Source organism: Bos indicus, chromosome 10 (genome assembly GCF_029378745.1).
Source record: "Bos indicus isolate NIAB-ARS_2022 breed Sahiwal x Tharparkar chromosome 10, NIAB-ARS_B.indTharparkar_mat_pri_1.0, whole genome shotgun sequence".
In the NCBI taxonomy this organism is placed as follows: Eukaryota; Metazoa; Chordata; class Mammalia; order Artiodactyla; family Bovidae; genus Bos; species Bos indicus.
The window spans coordinates 102,940,440-102,959,865 of record NC_091769.1 but is presented as its reverse complement, the minus strand read 5'-3'; the positions used below and the strand labels follow the sequence as shown (position 1 = coordinate 102,959,865).

General features: G+C 38.8%; 1 protein-coding gene across 1 annotated transcript in view; it reads right to left on the bottom strand.

Annotated features, from left to right (window-relative positions):
* TERB2 (telomere repeat binding bouquet formation protein 2) overlaps window positions 1-19,426 on the bottom strand; it is a 44,242-nt gene that overhangs the window by 4,105 nt on the left and 20,711 nt on the right. Inside the window, exon 6 of the mRNA XM_070798043.1 lies at window positions 8,145-8,233. Coding sequence (XP_070654144.1) covers window positions 8,145-8,233 — 89 coding nt within the window. The remainder of the gene's footprint in view (window positions 1-8,144; window positions 8,234-19,426) is intronic.

Genomic DNA, 19,426 nt, shown 5'->3' with positions numbered 1-19,426 from the left:
TCGATATTTTAGGAATCAGCGATATAAAATGGACTGCAATGGGTGAATTTACGTCAGGTGACCATTATATCTACTACTGTGGGCAAGAATCCCTTAGAAGAAATGGAGTAGCCATCAGAGTAAACAAGAGTCCGAAAAGCAGTACTTGGATGCAATCTCAAAAAGGACAGAATGATCTCTGTTCATTTCCAAGGCAAACCTTGGAATATCACAGTAATCCAAGTCTATGCCCCGACCAGTAATGCTGAAGAAGCTGAAGTTAAACAGTTCTATGAAGACCTACAAGACCTTGTAGAATGAACACCCAAAAAAGATGTTCTTTTCATTACAGGCTACTGGAATGCAAAAGTAGGGAGTCAAGAAACACCTGGAGTAACAGGCAAATTTGGCCTTGGAGTACAGAATGAAGCAGAGCAAAGGGTAATAGAGTTCTCCCAAGAGAATGCACTGGTCATAGCAAACACCCTTTTGCAACAACACAAGTGAAGACCCTACACATGGACATCACCAGATGGTCAACACCGAAATCAGATTGATTATATTCTTTGCAGCCAAAGATGGAGAAGCTCTACACAGCCAGCAAAGACAAGACCGGGAACTGACTGGCTCTGATCATGAACTCCTTATTGCCAAATTCAGACTTAAATTGAAGAAAGTGGGGAAAACCAATAGACCATTCAGGTATGACCTAAATCAAATCTCTTATGATTATACAGTGGAAGTGAGAAATAGATTTAAGGGACTAGATCTGATAGATAGAGTGCCTGATGAACTACGGACAGAGGTTCGTGACATTGTACAGGAGACAGGGATCAGGACCATCCCCATGGAAAAGAAATGCAAAAAAGCAAAATGGCTGTCAGGGAGGCCTTACAAATATCTGTGAAAAGAAGAGAATCAAAAAGCAAAGGAAAAAAGGGAAGATATAAGCATCTGAATTCAGAGTTCAAAAGAATAGCAAGAAGAGATAAGAAAGCCTTCCTCAGTGATGAATGCAAAGAAATAGAGGAAAACAATAGAATGGGAAAGACTAGAGATCTCTTCAACAAAATTAGAGATACCAAGGGAACATTTCATGCAAAGATGGACTCGATAAAGGACAGAAATGGTACGGACCTAACAGAAGCAGAAGATATTAAGAAGAGATGGCAAGAATACACAGAAGAACTGTACAAAAAAGATCTTCACAACCAATATAATCGCGATGGTGTGATCACTGGCCTAGAGCCAGACATCCTGGAATGTGAAGTCAAGTGGGCCTTAGAAAGCATCACTACGAAAAAAGCTAGTGGAGGTGATGGAATTCCCGTTGAGCTATTTCAAATCCTGAAAGATGATGCTGTGAAAGTGCTGCACTCAATAACTCAGCAGTGGCCACAGGACTGGAAAAGGTCAGTTTTCATTCCAATCCCAAAGAAAGGCAATGCCAAAGAATGCTCAAACTACTGCACAATTGCACTCATCTCACACGCTAATAAAGTAATGCTCACAATTCTCCAAGCCAGGCTTCAGCAGTACGTGACCCATAAACATCCAGATGTTCAAGCTGGTTTTAGAAAAGGCAGAGGAACCAGAGACCAAATTGAAAACATCCGCTGGATCATCGAAAAAGCAAGAGAGTTCCAGAAAAACACCTATTTCTGCTTTGTTGACTATGCCAAAGCCTTTGACTGTGTGGATCACAATAAACTGTGGAAAAGTCTGAAAGAGATGGGAGTACCAGACCACCTGACCTGCCTCTTGAAAAACTTTTATGCAGGTCAGGAAGCAACAGTTAGAAGTGGACATGGAACAACAGACTGGTTCCAAATAGGAAAAGGAGTACATCAAGGCTACATATTGGCACCGTGCTTATTTAATTTAAATGCAGAGTATATCATGAGAAATGCTGGGCTGGATGAAGCACAAGCTGGAATTAAGATTGCTGGAAGAAATATCAATAATCTCAGATATTCAGATGACACCATCCTTATGGCAGAAAGCAAAGAAGAACTAAAGATCCTCTTGATGAAAGTGAAAGAGGAGAATGAAAAAGTTGGCTTAAAACTCAACATTCAGAAAACAAAGATCATGGCATTCAGTCCCATCACTTCATGGCAAATAGATGGGGAAACAGAGGAAACAGTGGCAGACTTTATTTTGGGGGGCTCCAAAATCACTGCAGACAGTGACTGCAGCCATGAAATAAAAAGATGCTTACTCCTCGGAAGAAAAGTTATGACCAACATAGACAACATATTCAAAAGCAGAGACATTACTTTGCCAACAAAGTTCTGTCTAGTCAAGGCTATGGTTTTTCCAGTAGTCACGTATAGATGTGAGAGTTGGACTATAAAGAAAGCTGAGCACCGAAGAATTGATGCTTTTGAACTGTGGTGTTGGAGAAGACTCTTGAGAGTCCCTTGGACTGCAAGGAGATCCAACCAGTCCATCCTAAAGGAGATCAGTCCTGAATGTTCATTGGAAGGACTAATGTTGAAGCTGAAACTCCAATACTTTGGTCACCTGATGAGAAGAGTTGACTCATTTGAAAAGACCCTGATGCTGGGAAAGGCTGAAGGCAGGAGGAGAAGGGGACAACAGAGGATGAGATGGTTGGATGGCATCATCAACTCAATGGACATGAGTTTGAGTAAACTCCGGGAGTTGGCGATGGACAGGGAGGCCTGGCATGCTGCAGTCCATGGGATCACAAAGAGTCAGACACGACTGAGCAACTGAACTGAATTGAACTGAATATGTAACTAATAAAGTATCTCTTATAAGTTCCCAAACTTTTAATTATCAGAACTTTTTGGTTTGGGGACTTCCCTGGTAGACAGGAGTTAAGACTTCACACTTTAATGCATGGGGGTCTAGGATTGAAATTTTTTGCCTGCAAGAAATTTATCACTATTAGTTATTCTTTTCCTTTTTATTAACTATATGTGCTCAGTTGCTTCAGTCATGTCTGATTCTACAACCCTGTGGACCATAGCCCTCCAGGCTCCTTTGTCCATAGGCTTTTCCCACCATGAATACTGGAGTGGGTTGCCATGCCCTCCTCCAGGGGATCTTCCTGACCCAGAGATCAAACTGGTGTCTCCTGCATCTCCTGCATTGCATGCAGATTCTTTACCACTGAGCCACTGGGAAGCCACATATGGAGCTATTAATCAGAATTTTTTATTATGGTTATAACCAGTGACAGCAGACTGAGAGAACTTAATTCCCATCATAAGCAAAAAATAAACAAAAAACAGACCAAAAAAACTTTGATATTTTATGGGACACTGGTAACACCTGGATATATGTCTGGTTGTCACAACATGCGGGTCATGTGGTGGAGAGGGGCATGTTTCTGGATGGGGTGCTACTGGCATCTAATGGGCACTGGCCAGGGTTGCTCTCTACAACAAAGAATCATCTGGCCTAAAATGCCAACAAAGGTCCGTCAATTTCAAAGCTATGGTTTTTCCAGTAGTCATGTATGGATGTGAGAGTTGGACTATAAAGAAAGCTGAGCACCAAAGAACTGATGCTTTTGAACTGTGGTGTTAGAGAAGACTCTTGAGAGTCCCTTGGACAGCAAGAAGATCCAACCAGTCCATCCTAAAGGAAATCAATCATGAATATTCACTGGAAAGACTGATGCTAAAGCTGAAACTCCAATATTTTGGCCACATGATGCAAAGAACTGACTGATTTGAAAAGACCCTGATGCTGGGAAAGATTGAAGGCAGGAGGAGAAGGGGATGACAGAGGATGAGATGGTTGGATGGCATCACCGACTCAATGGACACAAGTTTGAGTAGGCCCCAGGACTTGGTGATGGACAAGGAAGCCTGGCGTGCTGCAGTCCATGGGGTTGCAAAGAGTCGGACACGACTGAGTGACTGAACTGAACTGAAAATGCCATATATGACAGTTCCAGGACTGAGAAACCCTGTTCTAGGGTATAGCTCCAACTTGTATTTTCTAAAACCAGACATATAATTAGATTTATTTTAAGAGATTTAACATTCACTGAGTTGAACTCAACCCATTTTGAGGAAGAGACAGTAAAGTTATACTCACAAATGTTGATAAAACTGCTAAATTAGAATACTGCAGCCTTACATTTTCAATCAGATTACCACTTCCCTACATTTTCAATTAACACATGCTGATTTTCTCAACAGGAAGTTATTTCTTCCTGTACAGGTAAATGGGCATGATAAAAAAGGAAAGACTGTCACTTTATGTCAAAATTAAAAACAATTATTTTTTAAATAAAGCTTTCTTCCAAGAAAGTACTATTTTTAAATTTAATGCAGTATTAGAAAGAAAAAAATAATTATTCAACTTCACAAATTAAAAAATTAGAAGATTTTACTTTAGTTCTACCAATAAAATCAATACCAGCTTATCACAGGTTAAAATTATACTTTAAAGATGACTAAGGATTATTTCTACAGTTTTTAATAATTTTATTTGGCTGCACTGGATCTTAGTGGTGGCGCATGGGATCTAGCTCTCTGCCTGTGTGCTAAATTGCATCGGACTCTTTGTGACCCTATGGACTGTAACTTCCAGGCTCCTCTGTCCATGGGATTCTCTAGGCAAGAGTGCTAGAGTGGGGTGCCATTTCCTCCTCCAGGAGATCTTCCTGACTGAGGGATCAAACCCATGTCTCTTACATCTCCTGCACTGGCAGGTGGGTTCTTTATCACTAGTGCCACCTGGGAAGCCAGGGATCAAACCCAGGCCCCTTGTATTGGAAGCCCTGAGTCTTAACCACTGGTCCACCAGAGACATCCCTATAGTTCTTTTTTAGTTTGTTTTATATAACACTTCCATGTCTTTTTAAACAGTAAGATGGCAATGAGATATAGAACAGCACTGTTACTTGTCCAAATCTAAGCGTTTGTCTTTATTGCATGGCTGATTTTAATATTATTGGTCTTTATGTTATCAAGCAGTCAGTAAATCCAAATGAGCAAAAGACATTTAGTGGTGATGGAGCTGCCTGAAGCAAAATCAATACCAATACTATACCATAACCATCCATGGTTTAAGGTACCTACATCTTATCTGAATATTTAGATCTAGGGAAAAATCTAGGCAGCAATCAGCTACTCCCAATCGTAGTACTTAAGTACAGTTGACCTTCCAAATAATGGGGGGGTTAAGGGTGCCAACTCTTCCAGCAGTCAAATATCCACTTACAATGTATGGCCCTGGAGATCCAATGTTCCTCTTTATCTGTGGTTCTACATCTGCAAACTCAACCAGCTGCAGATTATGTAGAACTGTAGCATTTATTTTAAAAACCCTCATATACGTGGACCCTGGAAGTTCAAACGCTTGCTATCCAAAGGGCAACTGTACTTCTTCTTAGTTCACTGTCCTTTGCAGTCAACAATTGCTCCTATGGACACCTTATCTTTGACAAAGGAGGCAAGAATATACAATGGATTAAAGACAATCTCTTTAACAAGTGGTGCTGGGAAAACTGGTCAACAACTTGTAAAAGAATGAAACTAGAACACTTTCTAACACCATACACAAAAATAAACTCAAAATGGATTAAAGATCTAAACGTAAGACCAGAAACTATAAAAACCCTAGAGGAGAACATAGGCAAAACACTCTCTGACGTAAATCACAGCAGGATCCTCTATGACCCACCTCCCAGAATATTGGAAATAAAAGCAAAAATAAACAAATGGGATCTAATTAAACTTAAAAGCTTCTGCACAACAAAGGAAACTATAAGCAAGGTGAAAAGACAGTCTTCAGAATGGGAGAAAATAATAGCAAATGAAGCAACTGACAAACAACTAATCTCAAAAATATACAAGCAACTCCTGCAGCTCAATTCCAGAAAAATAAACGACCCAATCAAAAAATGGGCCAGAGAACTAAATAGACATTTCTCCAAAGAAGACATATATTACAGATGGCTAACAAACACATGAAAAGATGCTCAACATCACTCATTATCAGAGAAATGCAAATCAAAACCACAATGAGGTACCATTTCACGCCAGTCACAATGGCTGTGATCCAAAAGTCTACAAGCAATAAATTCTGGAGAGGGTGTGGAGAAAAGGGAACCCTCTTACACTGTTGGTGGGAATGCAAACTAGTGCAGCCACTATGGAGAACAGTGTGGAGATTCCTTAAAAAACTGGAAATAGAACTGCCTTATGACCCAGAAATCCCACTGTGGGCATATACACTGAGGAAACCAGAATTTAAAGAGACACATGTACCCCAATGTTCATCGCAGCACTGTTTATAATAGCCAGGACATGGAAGCAACCTAGATGTCCATCAGCAGATGAATGGATAAGAAAGCTGTGGTACATATACACAATGGAGTATTACTCAGCCATTAAAAAGAATACATTTGAATCAGTTCTAATGAGGTGGATAAAACTGGAGCCTATTATACAGAGTGAAGTAAGCCAGAAAGAAAAACACCAATACAGTATACTAACACATATATATGGAATTTAGAAAGATGGTAATGATAACCCTGTAAGCGAGACAGCAAAAGAGACACAGATGTATACAATAGTCTTTTGGACTCTGTGGGAGAGGGCGAGGATGGGATGATTAGGGAGAATGGCATTGAAACATTTTTAATATCATATATGAAACGAATCGCCAGTCCAGGTTTGATGCATGATACTGGATGCTTGGGGGTGGTGCACTGGGATGACCCAGAGGGATTGTATGGGGAAGGAGGAAAGAGGGGGGTTCAGGATGGGGAACACGTGTATACCTGTGGTGAATTCATGTTGATGTACGGCAAAACCAATACAATATTGTAAAGTAATTAACCTCCAATTAAAATAAATAAATTTATATTAAAAAAAAAAGAATGTACCATATGAAGCAATAAAACCTGTTGAATCTGTTAAAAAAAAAAAAAAAATGCTCCTAAGAGTTCCAGAACTGACTTTTCTACTATCATAGTTGGAATAGAAGTTTTCTTTGATATCTCCAACACTCAGCCCCAAACTATACATTCAAAGTTCTTAATTGCTTTTCTGAAGGCCATTTATATTACTCAAATGAATAGAAGGAAAAAACTAATAAACAATTGGATAGATAAACTTAGTTAGATGAATAGTAATATGATAGAAGACATTAGGAATTTGTAAACTAGTTGCAAGAGGTAATTATGACACTGCTAAAAAAGATAAAATGATAAATATACAAATGATTTTATAATGAAACATCCAAAAGTCCACACATTTTAATTGTAGTGTTTTAAAAACAAATTTTTTAAATCCTCTATTTTTAAAATTAACAATGACCCTACTAAATACTACCCACATCAAATTATCCAAATAATATTTCCTACTTTGCCTCACTTAACACTATTCAAATTTCAAAGGCCACTTTTCAACTAGCTCTTTTGTTTGTACCCTCTCAATGTCAGCCTCAATTAACTGTCTTCTTTTTATGCTGGGCACTAGAAAACCTATAAATATGAAGTCTTTCAACATCTGGGTGACCCATGAAAGGGCTTCTGGGCACATGTGAGCCTCTTTAAATTATATGTAATGTTTATGTGTTATGTTTGTATGTATGTATGCTTAGGGGAAGGGACCTATGTTTCATCAGATTCTCAAAGGAAACTATATAATTAGGATTGTTCAAGCAATTAATATGGCTTCCCTGGTGGCTCAGATGGTAAGAATCTGCCTACTATGCAGGAGACCTGATCCATGAGTCGGGAAGATCCCCTGGAGAAAGGAATGGCTACCCACTCCAGTATTCTTGACTGGAGAATTCCATGGACAAAGGAAACTGGGGGCCTACAGTCCAGGGGGCCGCAAAGAGTTGGGCATGACTGAGCAACTAACACTAACATTTTATACAATTAATTTTCCAAATTGGGACACTTAAGAGCAAAAGTTGATGCCAGGACAACAGGCATAAACTGGAACTGTCTTATGTAAACACAGATGTGTTTCCACCTTACCAATAGACCAGCATTTTAACACAGGAAATACAGGGCCTATTTTGGGTCAGTTCTGCAGATTAATTTACTTAATGTGTGATGAGGTTCTCCTATTAGTGTGTATGACAGGGAAGTCAGACTTTGTACAAGATATTCCCTTGTTTCTTTCCTACTTGAGTTGACTCTAAATTATATTTTAAATTACCTGTTACCATGTTGTTCACTGGATAGTGCTGAAGAGGAAAGTACATCTGCTTTTCTACAACTGGAGTCCTTATAAAATGCTTTTCTGTGCTATAAAATGAAACATATAGAAAGTCATATTTATATTTGTTTTTTGGACTTGTTATACAAATTAGAAATTATTCCAGGCAATATGTATAGCAATGTATTGCTCTGTGATAAGACTTCAGTCTTATTAGGTGAAACATTAACTATGAACTTCTTTTGTGCTTCCAAACAGACGGGGAAACAGTGGAAACAGTGACAGACTATATTTTGGGGGGCTTCAAAATCACTGCAGATGGTGACTGCAGCCATAAAATTAAAAGATGCTTGCTCCTTGGAAGTTATGACAAACCCAGACAGCATATTAAAAAGCAGAGACATTACTTTGCCAGCAAAGGTCCAGCTAGTCAAAGCTATGGTTTATCCAGTAGTCATGTATGGATGTGAGAGTTGGACTGTAAAGAAAGCTGAGCACCAAAGAATTGATACCTTTGAACTGTGGTGTTGGACAACATTCTTTTGAGTCCCTTGGACAACAAGGAGATCCAATCAGTCCATCCTAAAGGAAATAAATCCTGAATGTTCACTGGAAGGACTGATGCTGAAGCTGAAACTCCAATACTCTGGCCACCTGATGCAAAGAACTGACTGATGTGAAAAAAAAAAAAACCCTGATGCTGGGAAAGACTGAAGGAGGGAGGAGAAGGGGACAACAGAGGATGAGATGGTTGGATGGCATCACTGACTCAATGGACAAGAGTTTGAGTAAACTCTGGGAGCTGGTGATGGACAGAGAGGCCTGGCATGCTGTGATTCATGGGGTCGCAAAGAGTCAGACATGACTGACTGACTGAACTGAACTGAACAGATATTTTTGGTTTTCTTGACTGCTTCACAAAACAAGTATTTATTGAGTAATAGAGACCTGGTCTTTTCCCCAATAGTCTTTAAAGCATAATAATTCAATAATACCTTATAATTAGATAAAAAACATAAATACACATATAATTTTAAATACTCTAAAAGAAAAGGCTCCATTTTAAATAATCGTAACATTTACTTCTATTGTGTTCAAATAACTGGAACTCTATTAATTAGTATTTGCACATTTTAAGCAAAAAATGATGTCTGGGAAAAAACATGAGGTAAACTAAGTGACTCTGAGTTAAAAAGAGAAAAAGTTAAATTATTCTGAGTGTGGTTATATAGTATAATTAATTATATTCTAATTTTTACAGAGCTAAGCAGTTTTCAACTGAACTATCTTGTTTTCTAACTCCCAATAGCAATGTTTACTATATTTAGACTATATATAATCCATAGATAATACAACTGTATGAGAATAAAAACTTCAATAATAAAACATTGAGGTCATCCTTAAATTTATTTTCCTAAAAAATATCTAAAATTATATTGAGTTATAACAAAGACTTTATTTTCAATTTGTTTAAAAGTCCATCTAAAAGAAACTATAGCTTGGAGACTTCCCTGGCGGTCCAATGGTTAGGACTCTGTGCTTCCACTGCAGGGGTCATGGATTTGATTTCTGGTTGGGCAACTAAGATCGTGCATGCCATGAGGCATGGCCAATAAATTAAAAGAAAAGAAATGAAAATAGAGAAACCATAGCTCATTTAGGAAGAGTCCCACAAATAAAGCAAAACAATGTTCCCAGAAAAGTCAGGGACTAAACAAGGATACCCATTATCATTGTTATTATTTACCATGGCTCTAAAATTTCTGGCCAAGCAGAAAGAGATATGGGAGGGAAAAGCAAGAAATGGAAGAGATAGCTACTAAAATAGAAGAGCTATATAGAGAAAAGGAAGAAAAAATACTTTCATTATTAACAAATGATATAAATGTGTACCCTGAAAAGCCAAGAGGAAAAACTGAAATATTTTTAGGGTCTTAAAGATTCCAATTGGGTAAATGTAAGACAAATACTCAAAAATAAATAAATTTTCTATGTATCAGCGATGACTAATGAAAATAAAATGGAAAAAATGATCCAATCCACTATAGCAACAAAGTTCATAAAAATCTAGGAATAACATAATAAGCAGTTTCTGATTCTATGTGTAGAAAAATTAGGAAACCTTACTGAGATATCAAAAAATAAAAACAAAAAAGGCATTGTCTTGGATAGGAATACTGAAAATTATCAATTATTTTCAAAGGGATTTTAGTGCTCAAGAAGAAATAATTCTAAAATTCACAGGAACAATCACGTTAGAAGATCTAACAGGAGGTAAGATTAAATTTATAATAACATGAAAAAATACCTAGGAATAATCTTAAAAGAAATATAAGATTTATATGAAGAAAATATGAAAAAAATTAATATTTATATAGTTATTTGGCTACACCAGATCTTAGTTGCAGCATGTGGGATCTTTAGTTGCAGCATGTAGGATCTAGCTCCCTGACCAGGGATCTAACTAGGGCCCCCTGCATTGGGAGCACGGATTTTTAGTCACTAGACCACCAGGGAAGTCCCCTGAAAAAAAAATTTTAAGGTCCACAAAAGAAAACTTGAACAAGTGAGGAAAAATATACCATTTTATCAGATAGGAAGGTTCAGCGTCAAAGTTTCCCTAAATTAACCTATAATTTTTGTAATGTTACTAAAAATAACAACAGGAATTTTTAGTATGAACAGGCTGGTTCAAATTCTATCAAAATTCAGATGGAAAAATAAACCAGGAAGAATAGTTAACTAAGAAAATTTGGAAAAGAGTAAGGAGGAGGAACTAGCTCTAGATATTAAATAATATTATAAATAATTAAAACAGTGGTACTGTTGTACGACAGATGAATGTAATAGAATATATTAATAATAAAGTCCAGAAATAGACCCAAATACTTAAAGGGATTTAACCTAGGATAAAGGTGGCATTTCAATACAGTGGCAGGGGGGAGATAAATTATTCATTCAAACCAACAGACAAAAGTAAGTAATTATCTGAAGAAAAAAAAGAAGGTGAGATCCATACCTCACATCTTACACCAAGATATATTTGAAATGTGTCAAAGATTTCAATTTAAAAATATCATTAAGAAAAACCATAGCAAAATAATAATAATCTCATAGAAGGCTTTCTTTAAAAATGACACAAAACGCAAGGAGCCGTTAAAGAAAATATTAGTAAGAAAGAATGAATACAGGACTTTGTCCAGTGGTTAGGAATCCACCTGCCAAAGCAGGGGACACGGGTTCGATCCCTGGTCTGGGAAGATTTCACATGCCATGGGGCAACTAAGCCCCTTGTGCTGAAAATACTGAGCCCTCATGCCAAGCCCATGCCCCACAACAAGAGAAGCCACTGCAATGAGAAGTCCACTCGCTGCAACTAGAGAAAGCCTGTGCACAGCAGCAAAGACCCAGTGCAGACAAAAATAATTTCTTTTAAAAAAAGAATGAATACATATAGTACAAAATTTCTGCAAGCAAAACCCATTTTTTATTTATGAAATTTATTTTTTATATAAATTATGTATTTCTTTGGCAAACAGTCTTCACCTTATTTTACCCATAGCACATCTGGAATGCCACACTACAGGATAAGTCTTAACAAGGTCTATATTTCCAAAGTAGCATGGGTCTACCAGGCACTGTAGAGGAAAATAAAGAAAAGCCAGAATCTGCTGAGGTAAAGAAGAGGGAAGGGGTAACATATATTAGCAAAAGGCTAATGTGAAGGTAGAAATATGTTATCACACTGTGTCAGAGAAAGTATAGAAGAATGGTGACTATCCCAGTTTACCCTGGATTGAGGGATTTCTCAGACATGGGCTTTTCAGTGCTAAAACCAAGACCGTCCCAAGCAAATCTGGATGTCTGGTTACCCTAGCCATGTAAATACAAAATCAATTGGAATGTAAGTTGGTTTAACCTCTTAGAGGGCAATTTGACAAGGCCTATCAAGGATACAAAATGTATACACTCCTGACTCAGCAATCCCCCTTCTAAGAATTACTCTACAGACACTTGCACACATACAAAATGACATTACTTGATCAATCACTGAAGCACTGATTTTAACAGCAAATGAGAAATTACCTAAAGTCCAGTAAAAGAGGAAAAGTTAAATAAATTATGATAAATCCATATAATAAAATACTACATAGCATAAAAATGAAAGCATTCTTTATGTAGTTAACATGGAATGATCTAAAAGGTAAATTATTAAGCGAAAAGAGGAAAGGTGCTGAACAACGTTTATAGAATATTACTATCTATGAAGAAAAGGAAGAATATTTACTTGAATTTGCCAGTATACACATATACAAGAACCTGATAATACTGGTTGCTCTGGGAGGGAAACGGGCTATCTAGAAGCCACTATATTTCATCAGTTCAGTTCAGTTCAGTTGCTCAGTCATGTCCAACTCTTTGCGACCCCATGAACCGCAGCACACCAGGCCTCCCTGTCCATCACCAACTCCTGGAGTCTACCCAAACCCACATCCATTGAGTCGGTGACACCAACCAACCATCTCATCCTCTGTTGTCCCCTTCTCCTCCTGCCCTCAATCTTTCCCAGCATCAAGATCTTTTCAAATGAGTCAGCTTTTCGCATCAGGTGGCCTAAGTATTGGAGTTTCAGCTTCAACATCAGTCCTTCCAATGAACACCCAGGACTGATCTCCTTTAGGATGGACTGGTTGGATCTCCTTGCAGTCCAAGGGACTCTCAAGAGTCTTCTCCAACAAAAGCATCAACTGTGAACTTCTCCACAGTTAAAAAGCATCAATTCTTCTGCACTCAGCTTTCTTTATAGTCCAACTCTCACATCCATACATGACCACTGGAAAAACCATAGCCTTGACTAGACGGACCTTTGTTGGCAAAGTAATGTCTCTGCTTTTTAATATGCTATCTAGGTTGGCAGAGGCAGTGGCCGAGACAAGCTACCCCGTGCCCAAGGGCAGGGGCAGTGGCCGAGAGGAGCTACCCTGCATCAGAGGTAAGAGTATATTTCATAGTTTCCCCTTTTGTGTATCTTGAATTTTGAACCATATGAATATATTATCTATTAAAAATAAAATTTGACAATAGAAAATAATAAGTAGGCATGAAGAACTAAGGAAAAGATTTTTAAAAGGACAGCAATGAGTTTAGTATTTACATGCCTTGTCAGGCATTAAAATACATAAAGTTAAATAACTTAAAAGAATATTGTATTTAAGTTATATAACTTAGAAGAATATCAAAACAAATCCACAGATTTATGAAATAGAGCATAGCCTAAAAACAGATCTCCAGACATATTAAAAACAACATACGACAAAGAAAATCACACATCAGCTGGAGATAGATTTATTCTAAAAAACTGGTAGAAGTCTAAAAATGGGGAAAGAGCAGTGAATTTTACATTTTCTGTGACAGTTATTTGAGGTATGGATAAAAACTATTGGCACCATTGCTCACCAAGTTTGTGTTCAATAAACAGAGGTGTTTATGACTTTAAAATAACTGGTGGAAACTTATTTGTAAGACAGAAATAAATTTTGATCTTCAACTGTTAACATATACCATATACAAAATGAATATCTGCAGAATAAAAAACCTATTTGATATCTAAATGGGAAAGGACTTTTCTGGACATAAAAGCAGTAAAAGAAAAAGAAAAGTGATTAGTTTAACAATGTAAAAATTCAAAACTTATGTCTCCAAAAAATATAAGACAGATAAACATCTGAGGAAACAATGTGACAAACTGGATATGTGGCAATGTGACAAAAAGTATAATATAGCTATTATATAAAGGTATCAGACAAGTTGATAAGAAAAACAGTAAGACTCCCAGTAGAAAATGAGGAAAGGGTAAAAATAAGTCATAGAAAAGGACATGTAAAATGCTAATAAAAAAGATTCAAACCTACTAGTAATCTAATAAAAAATGCAAATTAAACCAAGAACCTATTTTTCATCTATTAAGTTAGCACAAGACTTATTAATATACTGATGAGGATGCAGTGAGACAAACACTGGTGGGATTTTTAAATTTTTACTTTTATGGGAAGCAACTAACAATAGGCATCATGGCCTTTAAAAACATTCATGTTTCATTAATATCATAAAATCCACATCTGAGAATTTACATTAAGAAAATTATCTAGGGAATTTCATGGCTGTCCAGTGGTTAGGACTCTGTACTTTCACTGCCAAGTAGCTGGTCAAGAAACGAAGATCCTGGAAGCAACATGGTGCAGCCAAAAAAAACAAAAAGAAAATTATCTAAAAAGTGGAGAAAGATTTATTTTTAAAAAGATATTTATGAAGGTGCTATGAGAATAGCAAACTATAAATTTTTTTTAATTTAAAGGGAGGTGGTTAAACAGACAATAAGATTAAATGCCAATACAGCCATTACAGACATAATATCAAATAAGGTTTTTCAAAATGGGGAACTGCCCATACAATAATAAACAGAAAATCAAGAGACAGACTCTCTGCTGTCCGACCTCAACTCTACTTAATGTGTACATGGAACTCGCTTCAGTCATGTCCAACTCTTTGCAATCCTATGGACGTCTATGCTCATGTGTCTGGTTTCTCAACCACCAGCCTCCTCTGTCCATGAGATTCTCCAGGCAAGAATACTAGAGTGGGTTGCCATGCCCTCCTCCAGGGGATCTTCCTGACCTAGGGATGGAACCCATGTCTCTTACATCTCCTGCATTGCCAGGTGGATTCTTTACCACTAGTGCCACCTGGTAAGCCCATTTAATGTGTGTATCTGTATAAAACTAGCAAGAAATGTACTAATGTTGATGGTGGTTATCTGAGTGGTGGGTTTGCTTACAATTTAAATTTTCTTTATTCTTGTTGTTGTTGTTGTTAGTATTTTCCATTTTGTCAAACTAGATGCATTACATTTATTATAAAACAAGAACAAGAAAAATAAGCAAAAATTCATGCCATTTTCAGAAGATTTGGGAACATACTGGGAAAGAAAAACAGCACAATGATTAAGAGTTTGGACTCTAGAATTGGTTTCAAATTACCTTCACTACTTACATAATACCGGGCGAATTATTTAACTCTCTGAACCTGTTTCCTCAATTGTAAAACAAGGCTAATACTATTTATCTATCTTATAGAGTTGTGAGAATCAAATGAAATACTGTGAATGGCTTAGCTCATAAATGTCTTTCATTTGGCACGTGTTCAATAACTAATTCACCATTCAGTGTTCAATATTACACGCTCTGGTGGTTCCACAAAGAAAGACATCTACCTTTATTTTTGTTGTTATTTTGTTGTTACTGGAAAATATTAGACATATTTCCCCCAGATTTGTAAGCTCTCTTTGTATATTAAGGAAAACAGCTTTTGTCAAATGTTTTTTCAAGTATATATTCTTCTTTTAACTTGGTTTATATTTCTATTTCCAGGTACAAGTTTAAAATAGTTTTGGTAGTCATATTATCAATCTTTTCCTTATGGTTCTGCATTTTGCAGGACAACCATTTCTTGAAGGAAAAAAAAAAAAAAACACATCTGTTATCTTCTCTAGTCAAGTGAATCACTGGGAGTTACTTTTTAATCTCTATTTCCTGGAGGCGGTCCTAAGATGGTGGAGGAATAGGACAGGGAGCCCACTTTCTCTCCCACAAATTCATCGAAAGAACATTTGAATGCTGAGTAAATTCCACAAAACAACTTCTGAATGCTGGCAGAGGACATCAGGCACCCAGAAAGGCAGCCCATTGTCTTCAAAAGGAGGTAGGACAAAAGATAAAAAGAGAGACAAAAGAGGTAGGGAAGGAGATCCCTCCCGGGAAGGGAGTCTTAAAAAAGAGAGAAGTTCCAATGCCATTCTCCCAAATCATCCCACCCAGAGGGATGGTACGGGGAGGGAGAAGGGAGGGGGCTTCAGGATGGGGAACACGTGTATACCTGTGGCGGATTCATGTTGATGTATGGCAAAACCAATACAATATTGTAAAGTAATTAACCTCCAATTAAAATAAATAAATGTATACTTAAAAAAAAAAAAAAAAAGTTTCCAAACACCAGGAAACACTCTCTCCGGCGGGTCTGTGGTGAGCCTTGGAATCTCAGAAGTCAAAATAACCGGGAGGAAAAATAAATAATTAAAACCCACAGATTACAGCAACTCCCAACAGAGCAGCAGCCCAGATGTTGGCAACCCCACTAGCAAGCGTGGGCTGCACAGAGAGGCGCAGGCTGCATTGCTTTGGGCAAGGACTGGGCCTGAATGCCCCGAGAGCAATCTGAGGGAACTAGCTTGAGATAGTAACCCAGACTGCGGGATAACTATAAAAGCCTTAATCTAAGACACCGCCAGAACAAAGGCCCACTCACAGAACAAAGGACTGAGCAGAGCTAGCCGGCTGTGGACCGGCCCATCCCCCACCGGAGACAGACAGGTGAGGGCAGCCAGAGCCGGAAGGGGGCAATCGCAGCCCCAGAGAGGCATCCCATACCAAACTGCAAGCAGACTTTGTTGCTAACCAAGACTTCTTGGGATTCTGGATGGTCAACATTCGCCAGGAGGGTCACAGCCAGAGATCAGCTCCCCAGAAGAGACACAGGGCACACCTGAGAAGGCACGCCCATTGTACACCCAGAAAACCAAGCGGCTGGGACGGGGGAGGGGATAAGTCATAGCCTTCAACTGGGGGCAACTGTGCTCGCCAAGCACCTGGTCACTTAAGCCACTCGGAACTGGGACGGGCACATAACGCAGGCCCAACCGAGTCTGCACCTTTGTGGAGTACCCGAGAACCTGAACCTGAGCAGCTTAGACCTGGGTTGTGCCATGCAATCCAGGGCCAGCATCAGACAGTTCCCAGCAGAGCAACCTAGAGCCTGAGCAGTGTAGACTGGGAAAGCACACACGCTGTGAGCAGGGTCAAACCCAGCGTGACTGAATCACTGTGAGCACATGCCAGTGATATTTGTTTGCAGTGTTCCTACCTCCCCACAGCACGACTGAACAAGTGAGCCTAAAAAAAGTGACCACCACTGCCCCACCTTGTGTCAAGACAGAAATTAGACACTGAGGAGACCAGCAAACAGAAGAAGCTAAAATAAACAGAGGGAACCGCTTTGGAAGTGACAGGTGCAATAGATTAAAACCCTGTAGGTTAGCACTGACCACATAGGAAGGGGCCTATAGACCTTGAGAAGTACAAGCTGGACCATGGAACTATCAGAAAATGAAGTGACCCCACACTGTCTGGAACAGCTCCAGAGAAAGTCCTAGATATATTTTTATTATCAATTTTTAAATTAAAAATTTTTCTTTTAAGTCCCCTATTACTCCTTTAATTTTCACTTTTATAACCTATTACCTTGCAAAAAAAAAGACCATATTTTTAAAGCAAACTTCACATATATATTTCATAACTTTTGTGACTTTGTTGTTTTGTTTTCTGTTAATACTGTATTTTTGAGAATCTAATCTCTACTCTAGATTTTTAATCTTTGCTTTTTGGTATTTGTTATCAACTTTCTACCTTTAAGAACACGATCTTCGGTACCCATTTTTACGTGAGAGTGAGATCACTGGCCTGACTGTTCTCTCCCGCTTTAAACTCCTTTTTCTCCACCAGGTTGCCTCTATCTCCCCCCTCCCCCTTTTCTTCTCTACCCAACTCAGTGAATCTCTTTGTGTGTTCCAGGCTGTGGAGAACACTTAGGGAACAGATTACTGGCTGGATCTGTCTCTTTCCTGTTGATTCCCCCTTTTATCCTCCTGATCACCCCTGTCTCCTTCCTCCCTCTTCTCTTCTTTGTGTAACTCCGTGAACATCTCTAAGTGGTCCAGACTGTGGAGAGCACATCAGATCAGATCAGATCAGATCAGTCGCTCAGTCGTGTCCGACTCTTTGCGATCCCATGAATTGCAGCACGCCAGGCTTCCCTGTCCCATCACCAACTCCCGGAGTTCACTCAGACTCATGTCCATCGAGTCCGTGATGCCATCCAGCCATCTCATCCTCTGTCGTCCCCTTCTCCTCCTGCCCCCAATCCCTCCCAGCATCAGAGTCTTTTCCAATGAGTCAACTCTTCACATGAGGTGGCCAAAGTACTGGAGTTTCAGCTTTAGCATCATTCCTTCCAAAGAAATCCCAGGGCTGATCTCCTTCAGAATGGACTGATTGGATCTCCTTGCAGTCCAAGGGACTCTCAAGAGTCTTCTCCAACACCACAGTTCAAAAGCATCAATTCTTTGGTGCTCAGCCTCCTTCACAGTCCAACTCTCACATCCATACATGACCACAGGAAAAACCATAGCCTTGACTAGATGAACCTTTGTTGGCAAAGTAATGTCTCTGCTTTTGAATATGCTATCTAGGTTGGTCATAACTTTCCTTCCAAGGAGTAAGCGTCTTTTAATTCATGGCTGCAGTCACCATCTGCAGTGATTTTGGAGCCCAGAAAAATAAAGTCTGACACTGTTTCCACTGTTTCCCCATCTATTTCCCATGAAGTGATGGGACCGGATGCCATGATCTTCGTTTTCTGAATGTTGAGCTTTAAGCCAACTTTTTCACTCTCCACTTTCACTTTCATCAAGAGGCTTTTGAGTTCCTCTTCACTTCCTGCCCTAAGGGTGGTGTCATCTGCATATCTGAGGTTATTGATATTTCTCCCAGCAATCTTGATTCCAGTTTGTGTTTCTTCCAGTCCAGCGTTTCTCATGATGTACTCTGCATATAAGTTAAATAAACAGAGTGACAATATACAGCCTTGACAAACACCTTTTCCTACTTGGAACCAGTCTGTTGTTCCATGTCCAGTTCTAACTGTTGCTTCCTGACCTGCATACAGATTTCTCAAGAGGCAGGTCAGGTGGTCTGGTAGTCCCATCTCTTTCAGAATTTTCCACAGTTTATTGTGATCCACACAGTCAAAGGCTTTGGCATAGTCGATAAAGCAGAAATAGATGTTTTTCTGGGACTCTCTTGCCTTTTCTATGATCCAGCAGATGTTGGCAATTTGATCTCTGGTTCCTCTGCCTTTTCTAAAACCAGTTTGAACATCAGGAGAGCACATAGGGAAGTGATTACTGGCTAGCTCGCTCTCTCCTCTTTTGATTCCCCCTCTTCTCCTCCTGGTCACCTCTATCTCCTTCCTCCCTCTTCTCTTCTCTGTGTAACTCTGTGTACCTCTCCAGGTGTCCCTCACTGTGGAGAAACTTTTCATCATTAACCTAGATGTTTTATCACTGGTGCTGTATAGATGGAGAAGTCTTGAGGCTACTGTAAGAATAAGAC